Consider the following 20,444-nt stretch of genomic DNA (forward strand, 5'->3'; position numbering starts at 1 on the left):
TCCAACAGCATAACCTCAAAGTCCTGTTTCTGTTCGTAACAGGCTGGTCCAGTAACATGTCCCATTGGATGACTTTGCAGCATAGATGTCAGGAATGCAGCTTGGGATCCCCTCCTTCTACTCAGAGTTCACTTTGAAGGGATGAGCAAGTAATTCTTCCTGGGTTGACGGAAATCTAAAGTCTGTTTTCTAACACTCTTGCAGACGCTTCTCTGTCCATCGGCCTGTCCTGCCAACTCTGGTGTGAGTGTGAAGTTGTGGCAAGAGGGATTTCCCATTCCTATTTGACCTGATGGACACCAGCTTTCCTCGGAAATGGCTGATGTTGCTGAGGAGGCAGCAGTATCAAAGCCCTTGCTGATGAAGGTACAACCAGCTGGGGAGGCTTTGGCATTTCTGCACAACGCTGCTCCCTGACTGTCACTCCAGACTCAGATTCGGAAAGAAGCAAAGCAAGCTAGAGGAAAACTGGATGTCCTGGTAATTTTCTTTTTCTTTTATTTCTTCATTCTTCACTTGTAAGAAAATCTAAATCTTAACCCTTTGTTTGAAAACACGGCTTTATGGAAATGCTTATGGGTGTGCTCCTTCACCTTGTGTGGAACCTGCTTCACCTCGCTTCAGCTATAGGACACCTATGCTCCAATGTATGCTTCCCATGATAAAGCGGTGTTCTTTCGGTGTTCTTTTCTGTGATGCTTGCAGGCGAGGTTGAAAAGAGTTGTCAGTAGGATTCTTCGTTTCCTTTGCAGTATCCAAAGCTCCGTATTACCGTGGATCTTCTCCTCTGATCTGGAAAGCTTCACAGGCCAAAAGAGAATTGAGATGAAGAAGGAAATAGAGAATGCTGACCAATATTGCCAAGTACCACCCGTAAGTTTTGTGAAAGAATCCGGTGCATTTCTGTAGTGGTAGAAAGTTCATAAAATCATCGTCGTGCACTTGAAGGCAAGCAATGCTGTAAAAATGAAGAATGCAAGGCCCTGCTTAAGGACAATCTTCAGGCTGCTTCTAGATCAACAGCTTATTTGCTTCTTCCACAACCTCATCTCCGCTTGCTTAGAAGTTGTGAAGGTCGGAAGCACACTCCGTCTTTTTCATCCCCTCTGTGTATCTTTTCCCTGACAGCAACTTCTGTCTTGGCTCTTCACATCCAGCCAGAGCAGTTGCTTTGCCTCCGCAACCTGCAGGCTGACCTCTCGTGTGTACCTGTGCTGGACTGAGGGTAATGCTTGTAACGCACACAGATGCTGCATTCACTGTGACTTTTAGAAAAGAGAGCAAGAAGCTAACCTGCACAGCAGACTCTTAGGTTTCTGTATCTCTCTCTCTCTCTCTCTCTCTCTCTCTCTCTCTCTCTATCTGCATATATATTTCAGTACTTACTTACTTCTTTAAAGATACCTTAAATAGAATAGATACTTTAAGAAAGCTTACTTGTTCTTCCCCTTTCCTTGTTTTTAACGTTTGCTTTTCTAACCAATCCTTAATGTTACAACATGGGATTGATGCAGTACTCAGTCCTTAGAAGTTCTCAAAGCACATCAGTGATTTCTCTATTTCTCAACCTTTCCATCTTCATTGAGATCTCTCATCTGAATTTAGGTAGGAGGTGAAGAAGAACACTGCAAGCAGCTGAAGCCGTATCAGACACATGCTTCTGCTAGGAAGTCATTCCGAGTGATTCCACGGTGTACTTTAGACAGGTTTGCTCTGGTCCTCTGGACTCAGCATCCCCAAGGGATATTTCAAAGCTCTCGGAAGGACCCGTCATTATCTCTGACACTGCAGCCTCCAGTAGGAAGGGGTAGATATTCCTTGCCCTTGTGCAAAGGAACTACTCAGTTAGCTGTTTCTAACCCAAATCTCGTTGTTGTCTTCTATTGACAGACACCACCCGGCTAGCCAAGCTAAACCACTGAAAATGGAAGGAGTGGGACATCTTGCAAAGCCTGCTGCTGCTTCTAAGCAGAAGTGCGCTGTAGGTGGGGACACAGCAAGAGGAAACGTCCAGGCCACGGTGGAACTGCAGGGCACCTGTCTGAGCCACACAACGAAGTCAGCGATTCCCAGTTGGAGACTGTTGCTCGACCAGTGACACAGCAGCTGGAGCGCTTCTGGTTGCTGCTGATGGGTTCCCGTGAATCAGCCAGGGATAGGAGCTATGAGAACGACTGAAGCGATTTGAAGTTACCCGAAAGAAAGAAGAGAGGAGAGAAGAAGACAAGAGGGGAGGGAAGGGGAGGGAATAAAAGGAAGGGAGGGGAGGGGAGGGCAGGGGGAGGGTAGGATAGGATAGGATAGGATAGGATAGGATAGGATAGGATAGGATAGGATAGGATAGGATAGGATAGGATAGGATAGGATAGGATAGGATAATATAGGATAGGATAGGGTAGGGTAGGGTAGGGTAGGGTAGGGTAGGGTAGGGTAGGGTAGGGTAGGGTAGGGTAGGGTAGGGTAGGGTAGGGTAGGGTAGGGTAGCGTAGTGTAGCGTGTTAGAGGGGAGGGGAGCATAGGAGAGTATAGGGTAGTGTAGGGGATCGGAGTTTAGGGGAGTGTAGGGTAGGATACGGGAGGGGAGTGTAGGAGAGTGTAGGGGAGGGGGGCATAGGGTAATGTAGGGTAGTGTAGCGAACGGGAGTTTAGGGTAGGATAGGGGAGGGAAGTGTAGGAGTGTGTAGGGTAGTATAGGGGAGGGGAATGTAGCAGAGTATAGGGACAGGGAGCATAGGGGAGGGGGTGTAGGGGAGGGGAGGAGACGGGAGGGGAGGGGAGAGGATGGGGGGGAGGGGAGGTGAGGCAAAAGTGGGGAGAGGAGGCAAAAGAGGGTAGGGGAGGGGAGGGGAGGGGAGGGGAGGGGAGGCAAAAGAGGGGAGGGGAGGGGAGGGGAGGGGAGGGGAGGGGAGGGGAGGGGAGGGGAGGGGAGGGGAGGGGAGGGGAGGGGAGGGGAGGGGAGGGGAGGGGAGGGGAGGGGAGGGGAGGGGAGTGCTACCATAAATAAAATTGCCAAATACATGTCATTTTGGATCTGGAGCCAAATCTTTGTGTACATGTCCTCTCCGTAGCCCCACGTGCTGACCACCCACCCGAATCTATCATACTGTTGGTCAGAAAGAACAGGGAGCATAGGGGAGGGCAGGGGAGTGGAGGGAAGGGAAAAGAGGGGATGGGAGGGGTGGGGAGCGCTACCATCAATAAAATTGCCAAATACGATGAAGGAGCAACAGAGCCTGCAACCTCCAGTCCCCAACATCCTCCAACCACCCCCCACTGCTCCGTGGGAAATAGATAGAAGAATCAAGACTGAGGTTTAGCCTGGGATGGAGGTAGTGTGGCGAGGTGGTTTTCTGTTTGGTTGGTTGGTTGGTTGGTTTTAAAGTTTTTAAATTCTCACTGTCCTACTTTGTGATCAGTTGGCAATAAATTCAATTACTCTTCCCCAAGCCAAGTCTGTTTTGTCCATGAAGCCATCTTCCAGTCCTGAAATAAGAAAGGAAACAGACCTGCAAGCAACTGTTACACAAGTGCAGGAAGAGTGACAAAGGAGGGTTTTGAGGCATGAAGTTACTGCAAGGATGCTCTGCTCTTTCCTCACTTCAGTATGAAAAGCACGGCACTAGTGGGTGGTCTGTGGTGGTAGTTGTTTTTTTGTCGTTTGTTTGTTTGTTTGTTGTTTTGTCAGCTCCACCCCACAGTATTTTGCTTGTTCTACTTGTTTTGGTGTGCCCCCATTCCCTCCCTCAAGGTAAAACATCCCTAGGGGCCATAACTTGCTGTTAGCAAACAAGATCTTGCAAAAGAGTGAAGTTAACATGGCACCACCTGCACTGGTGTATAAATAGTTCAAATATTTTCCCTCACTTTCCTGTAACTTTCCTGTAAATTGCTGGTCAGGAGATAACAAGTGGAGAAATTTAGGATAAGAGAGAGAAAGTTGTGTTTCCTATTGCCCTGGAGTTTCTGTTGGTCTGGCCACGGAAATGGAGTACTCAAAATCCTCAGGACACTCAGTTTATACCAGATTTATCCTAAAACTGCAGTATTTCTAGGCCCTTGGGATTCTTATCAATTAAAACATACTTTTTCACGCACAGAAGATGCAAAAAAGTGCGTCTACTGCAGTATGCAGACAGAGCCAGTCCTGTCTCTTGATTCCTTCTGCCTTCTGCCTGAAGAGCAGCAGACAATCGAGTTCTTGTCTTCAGTAGCTACGGCCTTAACCAACTGTGCAGTCTGTCCATTCATACAAAGAGGAGGAAAAATAGCGTGGAATAACTCCTCTCCTTTGTGCTAACAGAGGAGGGTACAGCTTCCTCACTCCAACCCCACCGAGGCAAACCAGTCAGCAGTGCACGCCAGAGCCTCTGTCTCTTCCCCGTCTCATGATGTGCAGCTGGATCACTCTCCCTTCTATCCCCAGGATCGCTTTCAGCACAGTCACAGAAGGGTCAGACTCACAGCTTTAGGACCCATCAGAAGAGGCTTTCCCTCTTCTGCCACCACACCCCCTATACACATGCAATTTCACACATGCAAAGAGACACCATGGATTGGGGAGTTGCACAGAGAGGAGACCACACCCGTTTGCCTGCCTGCAGTTTGACACCAGTAGGGAGGTAATTCCCGTCAGGAGTTTCCATAGAGATGACAGAATATGGCCCTAGGGTCCTGCTGCTTCTTTCAGCCCTAATTCTTCAAATCCATAGGAACGGAAGAAACCTTCCCAGCCAAGTGCTGCATATCTTGAAGGCTGGAGAACCCACAGCCTTCTGCTTCATTTCATTTTAAAGATCAATCCCAATGTCACTCCCATAGAAGTAGTGGAAGCCATCTGGCTGGCTTGGCTTTCTCTCCAAAGAAGACCAAATGAGAGTTGGTCCCAGGTGAGGATGAGCCCTGACAGTTCCTGCATTTTGGTTCTCCTGCAGCCCACAAAGCTCTCACTGCCTTGCCTGAATTTGAACCCCTTTGGAACCAAATCTACAGATTATCTCTGTAAATCCAAAACAGCACTTATTCACCATGTGAACAACAAATGCCTGGGATGGTTAACAGCACTTAGGTGCAAAAAAGAGCCCCCGCAGGAGCAGGCCCTGGGCCGCAGCTGCAGCCGTGGAGAGGAGCCCACGGGGAGCAGGGGCAGAGAGGGACCTTGGAGGAGGGAACTGTATCCTCTTTTTTCATCGGTGCTGAGATTGAGGATCAGGATTTCGTGGTAGGAATTTGTTTAGATGAACCAATTTACCTCCATATGGGTTTTGTATGTTTGTTTCACCTTGTCTTGCAGGACCATCTTGGCTGGGTCTGCAGTGTTGTGCAAAAGTGAAGTTTTTCACAATAAAGAGCAGCTTTTTTTTCGGGGAAAAGGCTGAGGTGGCCTTCATCAGAGTCTTGTGACCTGAAAATGCAGAAAATGGGTGCATGGCTGGCTGGATGGGTGGGTGGGAGTTGGGAATTCAGCCTTGGGATCAGAACTGGGACGTTGTTGGGATAGGAAATGATCAGTGGGATGGGAAGTGATGATGGGGATAGGAACTCATTGGGATGGGATAAATGGGTTTTATTTTTATTGCATTAAATCCACTTTATTGACTGTGTTGTACAGTATGGCGTTGTTTTATTACTATAAAATTATGATGATTATTATTTAATCTTATTAATTAAACAATTTTTATACGTTATTATATTATAAATTATAGATATTAATATTGATTATATTGTTTTTATTCCTTTTCTACCCTATTAAACTCTCTTTATCCCAGTGCACTGGTTTGGACTTTAGTTTTCCTTCCGAGTCGTTGTGGATTCACTCCGGATGGGGGGACATTAGTGAACGCCTGTGTGCTTCAGATCCAAGGTAACCTTTGCCCTCAACTCAAGATACATGTTTGCATCTATTGTCGTGAAACAATGTTAACAACAGCAACAAAAAGGTTCCCTACTTGCTAGCAGCATCCCTACGTTTGCTGGGGTCTGCTCTGTGCATTTTGAAGACCGTTCCATGCTATTCAGCCCCTTCAGGAGGAAATGGATGGTTCTAGGAAAATGCGTCTTGACCTGATGCAAAGCTGTGACTCAGCACCCTGCAGCCCCCGCAACCCCTGGCATTTTACCTGCAGCCCCTCCAACAACTCTGATGTTCCCTGCATCGACTTCAACCACTGCGCTGGGACCTGAGGCCCCTCAAACCCGTGTCACTCGCCCTGCAGCCCCTCCAGCCCCTGGCATGTTCCCTGCAGCACCTCGAGCCCCTGGCATGTTTCCTGCAGCCACTCCAAGCCTGGCACAGGCCCTACAGCTGGCTGCGGGGACTATCCAGAAATCTGCTCCAGAAATACAGTGATGGCAAGGAGCCCTCCACTTCATTCTTCCTTTTTTTTCTAGCTGGAAGCATTCAGAGTTGTCAACGGAATTGGTTTGGAGGAGTAGGAAAGACAGAATTGCTGGGTTTCTGCTTTCTCCCAGAAACTATCAGACCACAACATGACAGTTGTCTTTCTTTTACGTTCTTTTACACCTGGATCTTTCTCACTTTTATGAGTGTGGGGTATTCCTTCTTTCTCCCTTTACCTTCCTCCCTCCCTCCCTTCCTCACTCCCTCCCTCCCTCCCTCCCTCCCTCCCTCCCTCCCTCCCTCCCTCCCTCCCTCCCTCCCTTCCTTCCTTCCTTCTTTCCTTCCTTCCTTCCCTCCTTTCGTTCTGTCTGTCTGTCTGTCTGTCTCTCTTTCTCTGTTTCTGTCCAGCACTGATTTTATGGCTACGTGTGCATATCCACAGTGTACAGTTTTCTCCGTTCCGTTTCTTCCCTGAGTCTTGCCCCTCTTCCCTGCAACTGAACAGCATTGCCTTGATCAAGGAAGTGGCAACATGCGGCTTACACAGTAAACTGCTGAAATTACAGCTATAACCATGGAGCACAGCTGCCGATCAACACAAGACCACCAATCGCTCACATTTCTAAACTGCTCGTCACAATTCTTCCGTATGTAGGCTGTGATGCTGCTCATTTCTTAAGCACCCATCCATTTCTTCTCTTCCCAGACCCTCAAGGTGTCCTGGTCAAACCACCTCCCTTCCTCTTGCCCCATCTGGCTCTCCCACCTTCCTTTTCCCTCAAGGCTCAACTTTTTTTTTTTTTTTTTCCAGCATAGGTGCTCCATAGAAGCTGCTGCTGCCCACCTCCGAGTTGACTAGGGCTGAACTACTGAAAAAGAAAAGAAAAGCTATAAATAAGAGTGAGAGATGGTGAATACCTAACCATCTCTTAAAAGCAGGAATTGAAGAGAATAAGTAATTGATAAATGGAGTTAAGATCGGAGGGAAAAATGTCCACTGTTGCAATCAATAGAGTTAAGAAGTTTTTCAAGTACATTAGGAACAAAAATTAGAGTAATGACACAGATCTGATACAGGATGGGTATTGCTTCAGTGAGAAATGATGGAAAAAAACACAACACAACACATGTGTATGTGTTGTTGGGTATTTGTAAAAAAAAAAAGAAACAAAAAAACAGGTTAATGAAAACTGCATGCTCAATTAGATGATTGTTTTGTTGTCATTGGTATGGAATTGTGGGCTTTACAACACAATATGTGTTATATATATATATTATATATGTTTTATATATGTTTTATATATGTTTTAATAAAATAAGGAAATGATATTTTTTTTCTAGGTTTGTGGTTTCCAAACTGTAGTTAATAAACATTAAACAAGATGCAATAGGATCTCGTTAACTCTTTTGTTTGAAAAAACAGTGGCCCTGATCGAGAGGTGCAAGTTAGAGGAGACAATATTCAGTATTTCTCTATGTTGTCATTTATTGGTGAAGATGAAAGTCTGCAGTTCATGTTCATTACACTAGCATGACAACATGACCACAAGGGGGACTGTCTGGTAGTGAAAAGGAACTTCAGCATGGATTAAAAATCTTTGCCTTTCTTTATTCTGAACTGTTTTTCTCTTGGCTGCTAGAGAGAGATTCTCTGCCTTAGAAATAAAACTGCCCAGGCTGTTCTGATAAACCTGTAGGGTTAAGGCACTTCTACCAAAACAGATTTCAAAAGGCAAGAAGTCAAAAAGCAACAATTCAGTAATCTGTGTACGCTTCTATATTAAGTTTTAAGATAACCTGGTTTATATTTAGTTCACACAAATTAACCAAACATAGCATCATACAACCTAAGAAAAGCTTAAGAAATTTATTAGATGCACAGATAAAGTGCTGTAACAGAGAAACTTGTGTAAATCTATTCTAAAATAAATAAGGTACAGTTAAACCACCTTTGACTCGTTTTAACTCGGAAAGAAATAACCTAAGTTTTAATCATTTGAATTTTAAGGTCAAGGTGAAATATACCATAACTATAACAGTGGTTGTGATCTGTATCAACTATTTGAGGCTCCTGTTCCTCTTGAGGTCTCCCAGAAACAGGAAGGCTATTGCAAAATGTATCCATTAGACATAGTTCCTTTTACAGAAACATTTTTGTAATAAAGTCTGGTTGCTCAAATACATGTTAAAATATTTAACAAGGAAACAATTTTCTCCTGATCCAGTCCATCTTTTAAACAAGACGATGTATTTTTGCTATGACGCAGCCCACAGGAGGGAACAGAAGTAAACATCCTCCTTAACTGAAGACTGTTTTGCTTGAAGAACTAAACTATTGCATTATTATATGAGAGCAAGAAATATCCATTTGGGTTATCCCTTTCTCCAAACATGGTGCCCAGTGATACATGTATTTTTGCCTTAATCTCAAAGGCCCGTTTGTCTCCAGGTAAGGTACGTTAAAAAGAGATTCCCTTTAAGCATCTTATCACAAGATCTCTTACTGCCTTTCCATCCGGGGAAGCTTGTGTGTTAAACTGCCCTTGGAGTTTTGGATGCTACTAGATTTCTGTGCTCTGTTATCCATAATTTCAGGCACTTCGGGGCTAACATGGCTGTTTAAGTCAATGCAATAATATTACCAATATATTCAACACTCAGAAGAGTCACCACAGTTTCCTTCACACACTCAGGATTTCAAATTCTTCTTCCAATTCAAATAGCTTGTCAGTAGATTCAATGAGTTCTGTAAAAAAAGATAAAGAAAAAAATGCTTCTAAAGACATGCCTGATTTTGTTCACTTAAAAAAACAACTTTGAAAGACGCATTCCAGAAAAGTACTTTGTAAGAGTGAAAAAAAAAAATCTGTGCTAGCAATTGTATGGCTTGTTTGGATACATGCCTGCTATATATTGCTTGACACTCACAAAGGATAGTTATTCTACCTGTGATTATTCTTTTATTTGCTAACGAGGAACATAACATTGCACAATTAGGCTTTTAATCGGTGCCTTACCTGCTCCTGTGGTTGTCACTTCTGGTTTTGTTGGAGGTATGAAAGGAGGCCAGTGTGGCGGGTGCTTCTGGACCAGCTCAAACATCCGTAGACTCTGCTGCTTTAGAATCTCCTGAGGACAGAATGCTTTCATTTTAAAAGCTGGCTCGGGAGACGCTTCAAACACAAAACGTGTCTGCTTAATTGAAAGTGTTTTTTAATTACGCATGTCCATCAGGAAAATAAAGTCTTTATACAGACATACTGTGAAATCCAAGCACCATGGTCTCTGTAATACATCCCTAGTTAAAACACATCTGGAAGACAGATCTCTTGAACTGTACTACAAATTATCAGTCTTATCATCTTTTGATATCAGCTTTGATATCTGCAAACCTGTAATTTTGTTGACATGTAGCAAGCACACTAGGAATGTACAATATTTTCTGCTTTTTAAAAGAAAGTTGCTTGCATAGAACTCTCCTCAAGTTTTCTGTTGATCAATAGCACAAAAGACAGATCTATCAGCTCCTCCAAACGGGAAAAAAAAAAAAAAAAACGCATCAGATTTTGAAGGACAGGTTTTGGTCAGGAAAAAAGGTGTTCCTGAAGCCAAACGCTATTCCTCTTCAAAGAGAAGTTACCTTCTGTCCTGTATTTCAGTTATTTACAAACTGTTTTCCTTAGATGATTTTTTTTTTTTTTAAATAAATGCCCTTAGAGGTTGATGGTACTTTACATTCAGACGTCTGGTGCTTAGCTTAACAGCTGCATGCAGAAACATCCTCAAGTCTGTTTCCTGTGGCAGCCAGCACCTTCTGTTCTCCCTAGATCAGCAGGAGCTAGAGGCCTGCAGCACTTACAGAATCAGATCTTTAAGATAGCAGGGACTAACAGTCATAATTAGAACACGCAATCTATTATGTCAAACAATAAAAAAGGATCAGGAAGCAAATCATTGATACATCACTACAATATGGCAGTTAAACCTTAGTCATTTAGTGAGAATTAGAAGTTAAAAGCAAGTGTCACCCAGTAACACCTTCAAGTGTGGATGTTTACACCCATTTTCCAACTGGCAGGGTTTGTGGCTGGTAAAGTGCTGAACAATTTCCAATTAGCAATTCAGTAGTATTGCCTTACCCTGATGCTTTAATGCATTCTTCTCCATGGCTCATACAATTTGTATACAAAGGAAAATGCAAAGGAAAATTTTACAAAAAACAGACAATAAAAACCAGACTTTATAAAGAACAAATCGAGATGCTAAGTTCCCACTCTTACCTTTTGTACAAGACTACACCGGTTATCAAAATCACATTCTTCTTTGCAAAAGAAGCCCTTAGGGGAAAAAACAAACACACAGAGTTTTACCTTTGCAGATGGTAGGTATGTGGTACCAGCAGGTAAGGCGGTTTGACCTCTGATACAGTAATGCCCTGTACGATCAGTAGATATAAGACTCCAAATATGTGGCAGCTCTAGGGAGAGAACCCACGGGGAGAACAAGGCCCTGCAAACCCCTAACGAAATAGTCAAGCAAAAAATAGCAGCAGCTCCTGTGTGCTCCTCCATGGAGCGCCACCCAGTTCCTACAGTCCAGGTATCAGCAGAAGCTGAAAACTTGTAGATGATGGACCACCTAAGGAACATTTCCATTCTGGTATCTATACTGAAAATATTTGCTCTTCATTATGATTTTGTCTGTCTCGTTGCATCATGCCACATTTTGCACACTTACGTAGTTAAGTATTAAAACAAAACAAAACAAAAAAACTTTCTAAAAAGCAGCAGTATTAAAAAACAGGTATGTGAATGAATGACAGATACCGGTATCTTTACAGATTGTTTAAAGCTTTAGAAACACATCCCACTGGTGACAACTGCCAATCACCCAATCACAGGATACTGGCATGGGATCAGATCCAATTTTTTCAAATACCACAGTACCCCCATGACATTTTGGGTGAATTACAAATAATACATTTGTATTTGTAATTTGGGGTGAAATACAATAATTCCACTTAAACATTTTCAACTTATGATAGAAAGTAAGTTTAAGTAACTTGTCTAGAGGTGACCAAACATAAAGTAGTGATAGAATAAAACACGTTAACCTGTTTCAGTTCCTTGCTCTGACCATTATAATGCCTCTTGAAAGAAGTAAAAGCTGCTCAGTAAAGAAAACAAAGCGAGCTCCCTACAGTACAGACAGCTCCCCACTTGCCCTAAGATTCTCCATGTAGTTATGTACAAACTACTATGTGTTGATCACAGAAGACAGCTTTGTGATCTTGGTTCTGTTCAAGGAGATGCATTGCTGCCCTTACCAATGTAGAGAGACATTACTTTGAGATAAAGTACATGCATTCCAGATTTCCTGACACTTACTAAAGCTACTGAAGGGTCCAAATTCATGATCTTCATTCTATGTGGGGCTTCCTGGCAGTGGAAACTCTCATCGTCAACCGTGCCATTTTCTTCTGAATCTACAAAGCTTTGAGTGGTGTGAGGGTCCAGATAGATCAGCTCATTGCCCGGATGGGTAAAAGCCGTATGTTAAAAATAAGCAAGTGACATTAATAAGCACTTGGTCCAGAACTGTAAAATAGAAATTAGATTGCCATTGCAGTCAGTATAATCTAGACTTTCCAGCTAGGGATTCTTTAAGAGAATCGGAAGGTTTAGACACAGCGTTTCCCACAGGGTATTTAGTATAACTTCCTATTGTCACCTATTACTGTAATTTTTTGGGTGGTTATGTTCTATCTTTGTCGCATACTTTTATTTTTCCATGTGAGATCCAGTACTTTTTTTTTTTTTTTTTTTAAATCTCAAGTGTTGTAAACACTAACATTTGACAGATTAAAAGGTACAGGATGTTCACAGATGCAATCTGTAATCCCATTAGGCATTCATTCAGAAATTGGAACAAAAAAGCCTAACTAAAACAGGTTAGGTTTTACAAAAGGACAAAATAGGGTTGCAAAATTTTGGCCCAAAGTGGGGTGAAATCTGAAGGAATGCATTTTAAATTAATTAGAGCAATACTTAATAACAGAAGGTATGCAAAAGGTGAAAAAGATACTGCTATCAGAAACAGTTTTGAAATACAAGAAAATAAAAGTGACATTTGACCAATACACTTGTCAAATGCTATCAGCTATTCTCAGTATGTTGCTCTTGTTGATGTCATCACTTATTTTTACACCTAGCTTTGCTGTTAACTTTCTGCTCCTGTTAAGGATCATCTCATACTGTTTCTAAACTCTTTTAGATATGCTTCTTCATTTATTTTATTCTATTCTCATCTTTCTTTACTTCTAGAGGTTCACGCTTAGACCCCTTACTATTTCCCCTTCAAAAAATGTTCTCTTTTGATCATCTGCACATTTGGAATAAGTTTCTTTTTTCCTTACCTAAAAATCCTATGAAATAATAGGCATTCTTTGGTTTCCCTCCTAATGCTCCCAAAGACTGTGGCATCTTAAAGCATTCCTAGGAGTTCAAAAGGAATAAAGGAAATTGTCATTCATTTCTTTACTGACATCACAGATACCCAAACTTATTTGACAGTAACGAGCAATGAATTGAAAGAAAACCTTACTTTAAATGCATCAATATATACGGGATTTATGTGATTTATCCCTAGTCGTAGAGGTATAATAAGCAAGAGGGCTTTCCAGCCTGTGCAGAGGCCTCCTGCCTTCTTGCTTCGGCCAAGAGCACTTCTGTGCAAATGTGCACTGCTGTGGGACGCGCTGCTGCTCTGAGGAGGGGACCAGCACATTTTTTCTGCGGGAATAAAACTAGAAATCAGTCAACGCACAGAGGAACACAAAGCAGATCTTCCTCTCAGTAGTGAATTAAGCTAGTTTGCCAGGGATCTTTATAGGGCACCCAAGACAAAACGAGCCGGGCATGGCAATTACAGCTATTTAGTAGAAGTAATTCTAGCAGACAGTATGTGCTGGAACGTCCAAGTGAGACGTTAGATCAATGATTGGGGGATGACAATTTAAGACTGCAGTGACATGTCCTATTAATGTTATTAATAGTGTCAAGCTTTGCCTATAAAACGCCAGAGAAATGAAATGGCAGCAATGATGACAGTAGAAATTCTTCAAGGAGCTCTTCACATCCAGTGATGTGAGCACGAAGTTGGCATCAGGGATCAAAAAAACACAACTGAGTTTGTATGTCCTTCTTCCCTCTTCTTACCCTTGCAAGACAAACCCATGGCCCCCCAAGTATTTGTTCATGTTTAGATACATGCTGGCAAATGGAGTCAAATCAGAAACTGTTACCAGAAAACTGATGAGGTGTCACTTACTGATGTCGTCAATGACCACCGTATTGCCCATAGATACATAAACTGCTAATGAATTCCATTCATCAAATAAAGCAAGCTTCCTAGAAAACATTAAGGTACTAATTAATATAAACTAGTTGGATCAAAAGGGTAGCTTTACACTCAGAACCATTTATTTTTTTTTTTTTCTTAAGAAAAAACATCCTTTCTGCATTTTTTAAAGTCTCCATGTAAGAAAAAGAAAACTTTAAACATTAAATGTTTAATATCTTTAGAAAAATAGGTACTGAGTGGTACCAGGAAAAACATATGCGCTGCACCATGTGCAAACTGTTTTGTCTTACTGCTAAGTGCAGTGACAGTAACAGTTCAACTACATCAAGTTTATTACTTTTTATTGCACTCGACAGTCTCTGCACTGGGTTCTTGCCCAATTGTGTCTTTTCTCATCTGGAAAAGAAAAAAATTCCTATGCCAGTTTTGCAGATTACTTTTTGCTTAAGAAATTCCACTGAATTCAGTGGAATTACTTCTGCCTGAGCCTGCGTGCACAGCAGAAATGGGGCGTTAAAAGCTAAATCAGCTAAGGGTTTGGGGCACCAAAACTTCAGTGGGAGACAGCAGCACACAGTTTTATGTCCACTTCTGCAAAATCCAAACCTTTGGGGAAGGGAGCTACACTCTTAAGCTGCACTGGCAGAATTAGCTGTTTCAAATAAGCCAGAAAGAAATGGGGGTGAGCGTTTCACCATGAAAAACTTGGCCATGAAAGATCTGGAGTCCAGGGCATGCTTCAGCTCCCCTCCCTCTTCAGATCATGTGCCTGTTCCAGGGTGTCAAAGACTTGCTGCTGAGCTCGCAGGACCTGTAGCCTAGCCCCTGCCTGAGGTAAGACACCTCCACGTACCCCTGGAGAACTGAGCAGCCTCAGTTCCTTTCAGTGTGGCTCCCAGACTATGAGGAGCTGCCCATCTTTATCCAGTAGCCTTGCTGGCAGAACTGCTGCTCAGAAAGGGAGGAATTGCAGCTCAGTTCCCTCCTCAGCCGAGATGGCTTCTCTCTGATGTTTCACACCACCACTCCGACCTACACGGTGGCACTCTCGACCTGCCAGAGCTGTGCCACTGTGCAGAAAGGAATATACGTCTGTGGTGTGACTGGTGAGGGCATGCAGACGGCATAGCAGGAGACTTTCCTGCAGTTTCTTCTCCTCAGGCTCTTCCTTTATTAAAATTTAGAGGTCACCCATTCCCAACTCAGTACCTGCACACCGAGCTTTGGCATGACATTCCATGCTGCACTTGTAAATAGATGGCAAGTACATTCCTGACTGTGGGACAGGGGGAGATGCAGCCTTCAAAACTCTGCCTGGGCCTTGTCTTGGCTGCCCCAGGGGAGTACGTTCTGAATGAGACTGCTATGATCTCACTTACTTTAGTACTTGAGCAACTGTATTTGGTCCAAACCATTCTCCAATTGACTTCCCCTCTCCAACACCCACCTGTGCTGTTTTCACAGTGAAAAAAAGACACACGTACACAAAATCAAAGAAAAATGAGACCATAAAGAATGTGGGAACAATATACAGTAAATACCGTGACTGTCAAACATTCTAGAGTAACTGCAATCTGTATTTAGCAATAACAATTATTTTCTCAATCTATGCTCTTTTCAAAACTTAGGGAGTGCCAGTTTCTTTAATAAACAAAAGGCTTCTAAACTATAACGAGAATTACAAGTTAACAAATGTTAGTGCCCTTTATTACAAATTACAGCAATAAGCTACAAGACTGTCTATTCTAACATTACTGACTCTGGTACCCAAGGCTTACAGAGTTTATCAAGAGCTAGATTCTAGTACATGGCTTTATTTAGGTCTCAGGGAATGTTTCTGTACTACTAGTCTTTGCGCCCATCTGCATACCTTTTTATTTTTGTATAAGCATACACATTGTCTTCACATCCACTTTTTAAAATTATGAATTAACATACTGCAAATTAGTGATTCAACACAGTAGAAATTTCAGTGGAAAAAACCTGAAAGTTTATGTTTGTTCTTACCCATCTGGTGGATTGAATAACAGCAAGCCTTCCTGTCGAGAAAGCATCGTAGGATTCTGTGATATTCTTCTGGTTGTTTTTTGTGTTTTTCCCATTGCCAATCTGAAAGGAAAAATTGATATAGAATAAAAAATGGTGACGTTTTCATTACACTGATCAAATGTCTAGACAGCAGAAAGCTTTATAATGAGATGTTAAAAGACATTTCAATTCATCTCGAATATTTACATTTTGTGTAGAGCTCCTAGAATTCCAAGCTTGTTATTTATCATCAAGCTGCCCTTTATCATCATAGGCTAGATTGTAAAAACAGGGAAAATAAAACAAAACAAAAACATCAACTGCAAACATATTCTGACGGATCATGCTGCGTGTTGATAGCCATTCCAGTATCTCTGAGCTTCCAAGATTATTTAAAAGTACAGGCTGTGTTTAGACCTTGTTGGATTTCTAAGCACCCATTAAATAACAACATAAGATCCATACAGAAAGTCCAAACACTCCACTGGCAGCATCCTGGGATGTGACATGCATGCTTAAGAGCTTGCACCAGGGGGGTTTGGACCTCGTGCTGCTGACAAGTGAGTAGTGAAGAGAAGGGTAAGAGCACTGTCCCACGGTGGCAGGTTTTCCCTTGGCCTCAACTTGGGTGTTACACTAAAAGGTTTATAAAATAATGGCGACAGGATTCCCCATTTGTTCTCCTTCTATGCCTATTTCTCTGCTTCAGGCTGGGATGATTTCACCCAGCTGAATATGAATTGATTCATTAGGAACTGTTACCAGGGCATCAAAGAAAGTCTCACTAATAAATTCAGGGTTTGTGCTTTTAATGGAGTACTTACGAAGAAGCGTCTGCAGACAATACCGAAGTTCCCTCAGGACCAGCACTCACCTCTCCCTAAGTGTCTGCAGATCAGTGCTTGGGCCAGCATCATCTGCCCGCATCGCAGCATACATCCCCAGCCAGCGTCCGACGAAGGACCCGTGCCTCCTGTTAGGAAAGTTCATCACAATCAGTGCAGGCTTTCAACTGGGTGCAGCACCACAGAGGACATTTCAGAGTGCTAGAAAACAGATAGGGCTGCTGAAGCCTCCATGAACTGTCCTACAGATAAAAGGGACACAGCAAGACTTTGGTTCCATGCTGTTGGTCTAATTCTAATCTCTGCATTGCACAAATAAACAAAATTCATTTATTCCTTGTGGAGCTGACTTACTCTTTTCATTCTTCAAGCAGCATTCACAAACCATTTACTGCATGCTATACAACATGATCACCTGTTTACATACAGACATAAATAAACACTGATTTTAATAATCTTCATGTTTGCATAAACAGTTAAAATGATGCTCAAAATGCGCTAATACTCTAGAAATATTTTCCCAGCCTACGATGCCATCACTTATCTTGCTATTTAATTTAGAACAATGCAGCAAATCTGCAGTATACTCACCAATAGGCGAAAACTTTCTTCTATACGTAAACCACACGTAAACCACAGTAAACCACGCGTGAACACACCTTGGCTTATTGTCTGACTTTGGCTTATGGTGCGTCTGTTGCTGTGTCCAGCACAGTGCAGCCCCTAAATTGCTACCAAAACCTTGCCACAAACCTCAATCCCCCTCTTAAAAGAGACCCTCTTGTTTGTTGCCCTTCTTTCGACACTCTCTAACAGGTTTATGTCTTTTTCTTATACTGCGGAGCCCAAAACTGCACTCAGTACTCAGTACATGGAATACCAACAGAGACTGCCTGGCATTTTCTCTTCTCTGCAGAAGCTCTGTTGCTAACACTGTCCAGAAATCACCACTGTCACAGACAGTAGTAGCATTCCCTCCTCCCACAGTTTGTTCTTCCCCCCAAGACTTAGACACCACCCAGAAAAAGAAGAATAATAATACTAATAAAATAAAATAAAATAAAATAAAATAAAATAAAATAAAGTAAAATAAAATAAAATAAAATAAAATAAAATAAAATAAATAAAATAAAATAAAATAAAATAAAATAAAATAAAATAAAATAAAATAAAATAAAATAAAATAGTCAAAAGCCATCAGGAAGGCAGTGGTGCAGACTGTGGAGAGCCTGGGTTCAAATCCTTCTTCTGTGAGGCTCTGAACCTATATCCCACCACAATCTCTCTGCTAATGTATGGCAGGGAAAGGAGGAAGAAAGAACATATCTCCTGCACTTTCCATTTATTGTTGACTGACAATTCTGTAGAGTTATAAAGCCTCAATCAGTGAGATACAGGGTTCTTCTCCCACTGTCTCACTGTGCCCTAAGCGGAACAGCTCTCATTTAATAGATGCTTCACCACAAAATCATGAGTCATCTGCAGTTTTGAACTTTTCTGGGATCAAGTCCCTTCAGATGGTTGAGGAATCTGCTCCAGCACCTATGTAAACTGGTGCTCTACTAAGCTAGTGAGTGAACAAGAGAGAAATCCTCTGCTAGATGACTTGACAAATTGGGTCTGAAAATAGTGTTGAGGCAGAATAGTCCACGATTTTTTCCTTGGGTGCACAAAGGGATTGGGTGTTGTAGACTTCTTTTATTCTTCATTAAGATAAACATTTTCAAAAATGTGCTTGTTCAACCTTGCTCCCACTGTGTGCATGGGAGGGAGATAACTGAAAGTGGGGAGCGTTGCTTGGATCCTGCAAGTGGCTGAGGTCCAGTGGGGTTGGAGGCTTTCTTCCTCCTTTTGGAAATGCAAAGCAACCCTGCACCTCCCCTGCACTTGCAGGAGGATCGTGACAGCCCAAAGCACAGCGGCTTTGTAATTGCTGCATACACTTCGATCGGATTTACGTGGCAAGGGTTTGGTAGCAGGGGCCTGCAGGGATGGCGTCTGTGAGAACAATCCAGACAACAGCCAGCTCCAGATAGCTCCAAAAGGGCCCCGGCGCTTGCCAGAGCTGAGCCAATAAGCGATGTTGTTTGCACCTCTGGGAGAGCAGATGTAAGCAGGGGGAAATACTTCTGCACAACAGAAGCTGGAAGAGCAAGGAGTGAGAAGCAGCCCTGCAGCCCCCAAGGTGAGTGCAGCAGGAGGCAGGAGGTGCTCCAGGCTCACAGCAGCAGTTCCCCTGCGGGCTGTGCAGGGAGAGGCCCCTGGTGGAGCAGGCTGTCCCCCTGCACCCATGGGTCCCGCATGGAGCAGATCTCCACGCTGCTGCCCCCCTGTGGGTGGAGGAGCCCCCGGTGGAGCAGGTGGCTGTGGCCTGGAGGAGGCTGCGGCCTGTGGAGAGCCCCCGCAGGAGCAGGCCCCGGGCCGCAGCTGCAGCCATGGAGAGGAGCCCCCGCAGGAGCAGGGGGGCTGGGGGGAGCTGCCGCCCAGCCGTGGGGGAGCCGTGCTGGAGCAGTTTGCTCCTGGGGGATGGATGGATGGATGGAGCCCGTGGGACGGAGCCGTGTGGGAGCAGTGCTTGAGGAGCTGCTGCCTGTGGGCAGCCCGTGTGGGATCAGCTGGGGAAGGACGGCATCCCATGGGAGGGACCCCACGGGGAGCAGGGGCAGGGAGGGACCCTGAGGGTCACTCTGCTGAGTCTGCTTTGCCCGTCACGATACTTGTTGAGCCATCGCCCTGTCCTTATCTCAGCCCTGGAGCCCTTTGCATCGTATTTTCTCCCCCTTTCCCTTTGAGGAGGGGGAGTGAGAGAGCGGCCGTGGTGGAACTCGGCTGCCCACCCGCTTCGAACCACCGCAGTTGCAAAGTCCTGGGAAAGATTTCTCTCAAGAAATTAAACAAGGTGTTTAACAAAGAAATGCAGAGTTTCCTTTTGAAGGCTTCCTGGAGAATTGGGCTTCTTTCCTATTCCCAGCTCAGAGGAAGGGAATTGTTGATTTCACCTTCTTTTTTCTGACATGGAAATCAAAGGTGAACTGCTCTACAAGGACGGGCAACGTCTCAGAATCAAGCTCTTTTGCTCTGTAGTCCTTTCTCAAGGAAAAGATTGATCACCCACCTTCCACAGATGTAGGGGAGGAGAGAATAATTTGGGAACTACTCTAATTCAAGTCAGTTTGGGCATAGTGGTACTTCCCTAGCTGTTTCTGAGACAGACGCATTAGCAACAGAGAGTGTTGTGCCGTCACTGGGAGGCGCCTGCGGTGATGACTTCAGAAACAGAACTGAATTGTGTCACCACAGCACTTTGGCAACAGCTGCCTCTGTGCACGTTTAGCTGGGAGGCACAGAGAAGGGTGCTGGATGCGATGAAAGCACGTGAGGATTTGTGGATCTCCCCTTGAGGTGCACAGAGAGGGACCATGCCCTTCTGTAAGTGTTTTGATGCTTGGCTGAGGAAAAAAATGTGGTTTTGTTGTGAATGCTTCATTGTAGTATTCTGTAGTTTGTGTCAAGTCCTTACAGAAGCCTCAAGGTTGGTACTTTGCTCAATGATGGAGCTGCACAGAGTGAGAACAGACCCAATGTACGGGTGAGGGCCTCTGCACGTTCTCTTCTTCCTACAGACCATCAACAAATAAGGGGAGACAGAGAAGAGTGTGCTGTGGTCCTCCCATAGACCGCAAGTACTAAAGCATAAACAAGAGGCTTAAGAGTCCCCCTGTCATGTTAAAATTCAGGCAGCAATGGACTTCCTCACACGGGCTGGCCTGTCGACTAGTGTCTCAGGCTGTGGCGTATGAAGATGCACTCCATCTGCTTTCAGGGTAGCAATGGCAGTGGGCAAGCTGCCTGACCTTAACATTTGTCATTTC

The 20,444-nt window shown here is 43.7% G+C and overlaps 1 protein-coding gene and 1 long non-coding RNA gene across 2 annotated transcripts; both read right to left on the reverse strand.

Annotated features, from left to right (window-relative positions):
* Window positions 1-8,573: 8,573 nt before the first annotated feature.
* On the reverse strand, window positions 8,574-11,928 carry LOC139999432 (cysteine protease ATG4A-like). The gene is made up of 4 exons (XM_072027709.1): window positions 11,725-11,928; window positions 10,618-10,674; window positions 9,355-9,466; window positions 8,574-9,083 (listed from the first exon to the last, which is right to left on the reverse strand). The coding sequence occupies exons 1-4, from the start codon at window positions 11,758-11,760 to the stop codon at window positions 9,019-9,021; spliced, it is 270 nt and encodes an 89-aa protein (XP_071883810.1). The 5' UTR covers window positions 11,761-11,928; the 3' UTR covers window positions 8,574-9,018.
* A 3,043-nt stretch (window positions 11,929-14,971) lies between these two features.
* LOC139999433 (uncharacterized) lies at window positions 14,972-16,840 on the reverse strand. The gene is made up of 3 exons (XR_011804927.1): window positions 16,602-16,840; window positions 15,707-15,808; window positions 14,972-15,151 (listed from the first exon to the last, which is right to left on the reverse strand). It is a non-coding gene; the product is annotated as an uncharacterized lncRNA (long non-coding RNA).
* Between the last annotated feature and the right edge of the window lie 3,604 nt (window positions 16,841-20,444).

This window comes from Anas platyrhynchos, chromosome 25 (genome assembly GCF_047663525.1).
Source record: "Anas platyrhynchos isolate ZD024472 breed Pekin duck chromosome 25, IASCAAS_PekinDuck_T2T, whole genome shotgun sequence".
In the NCBI taxonomy this organism is placed as follows: Eukaryota; Metazoa; Chordata; class Aves; order Anseriformes; family Anatidae; genus Anas; species Anas platyrhynchos.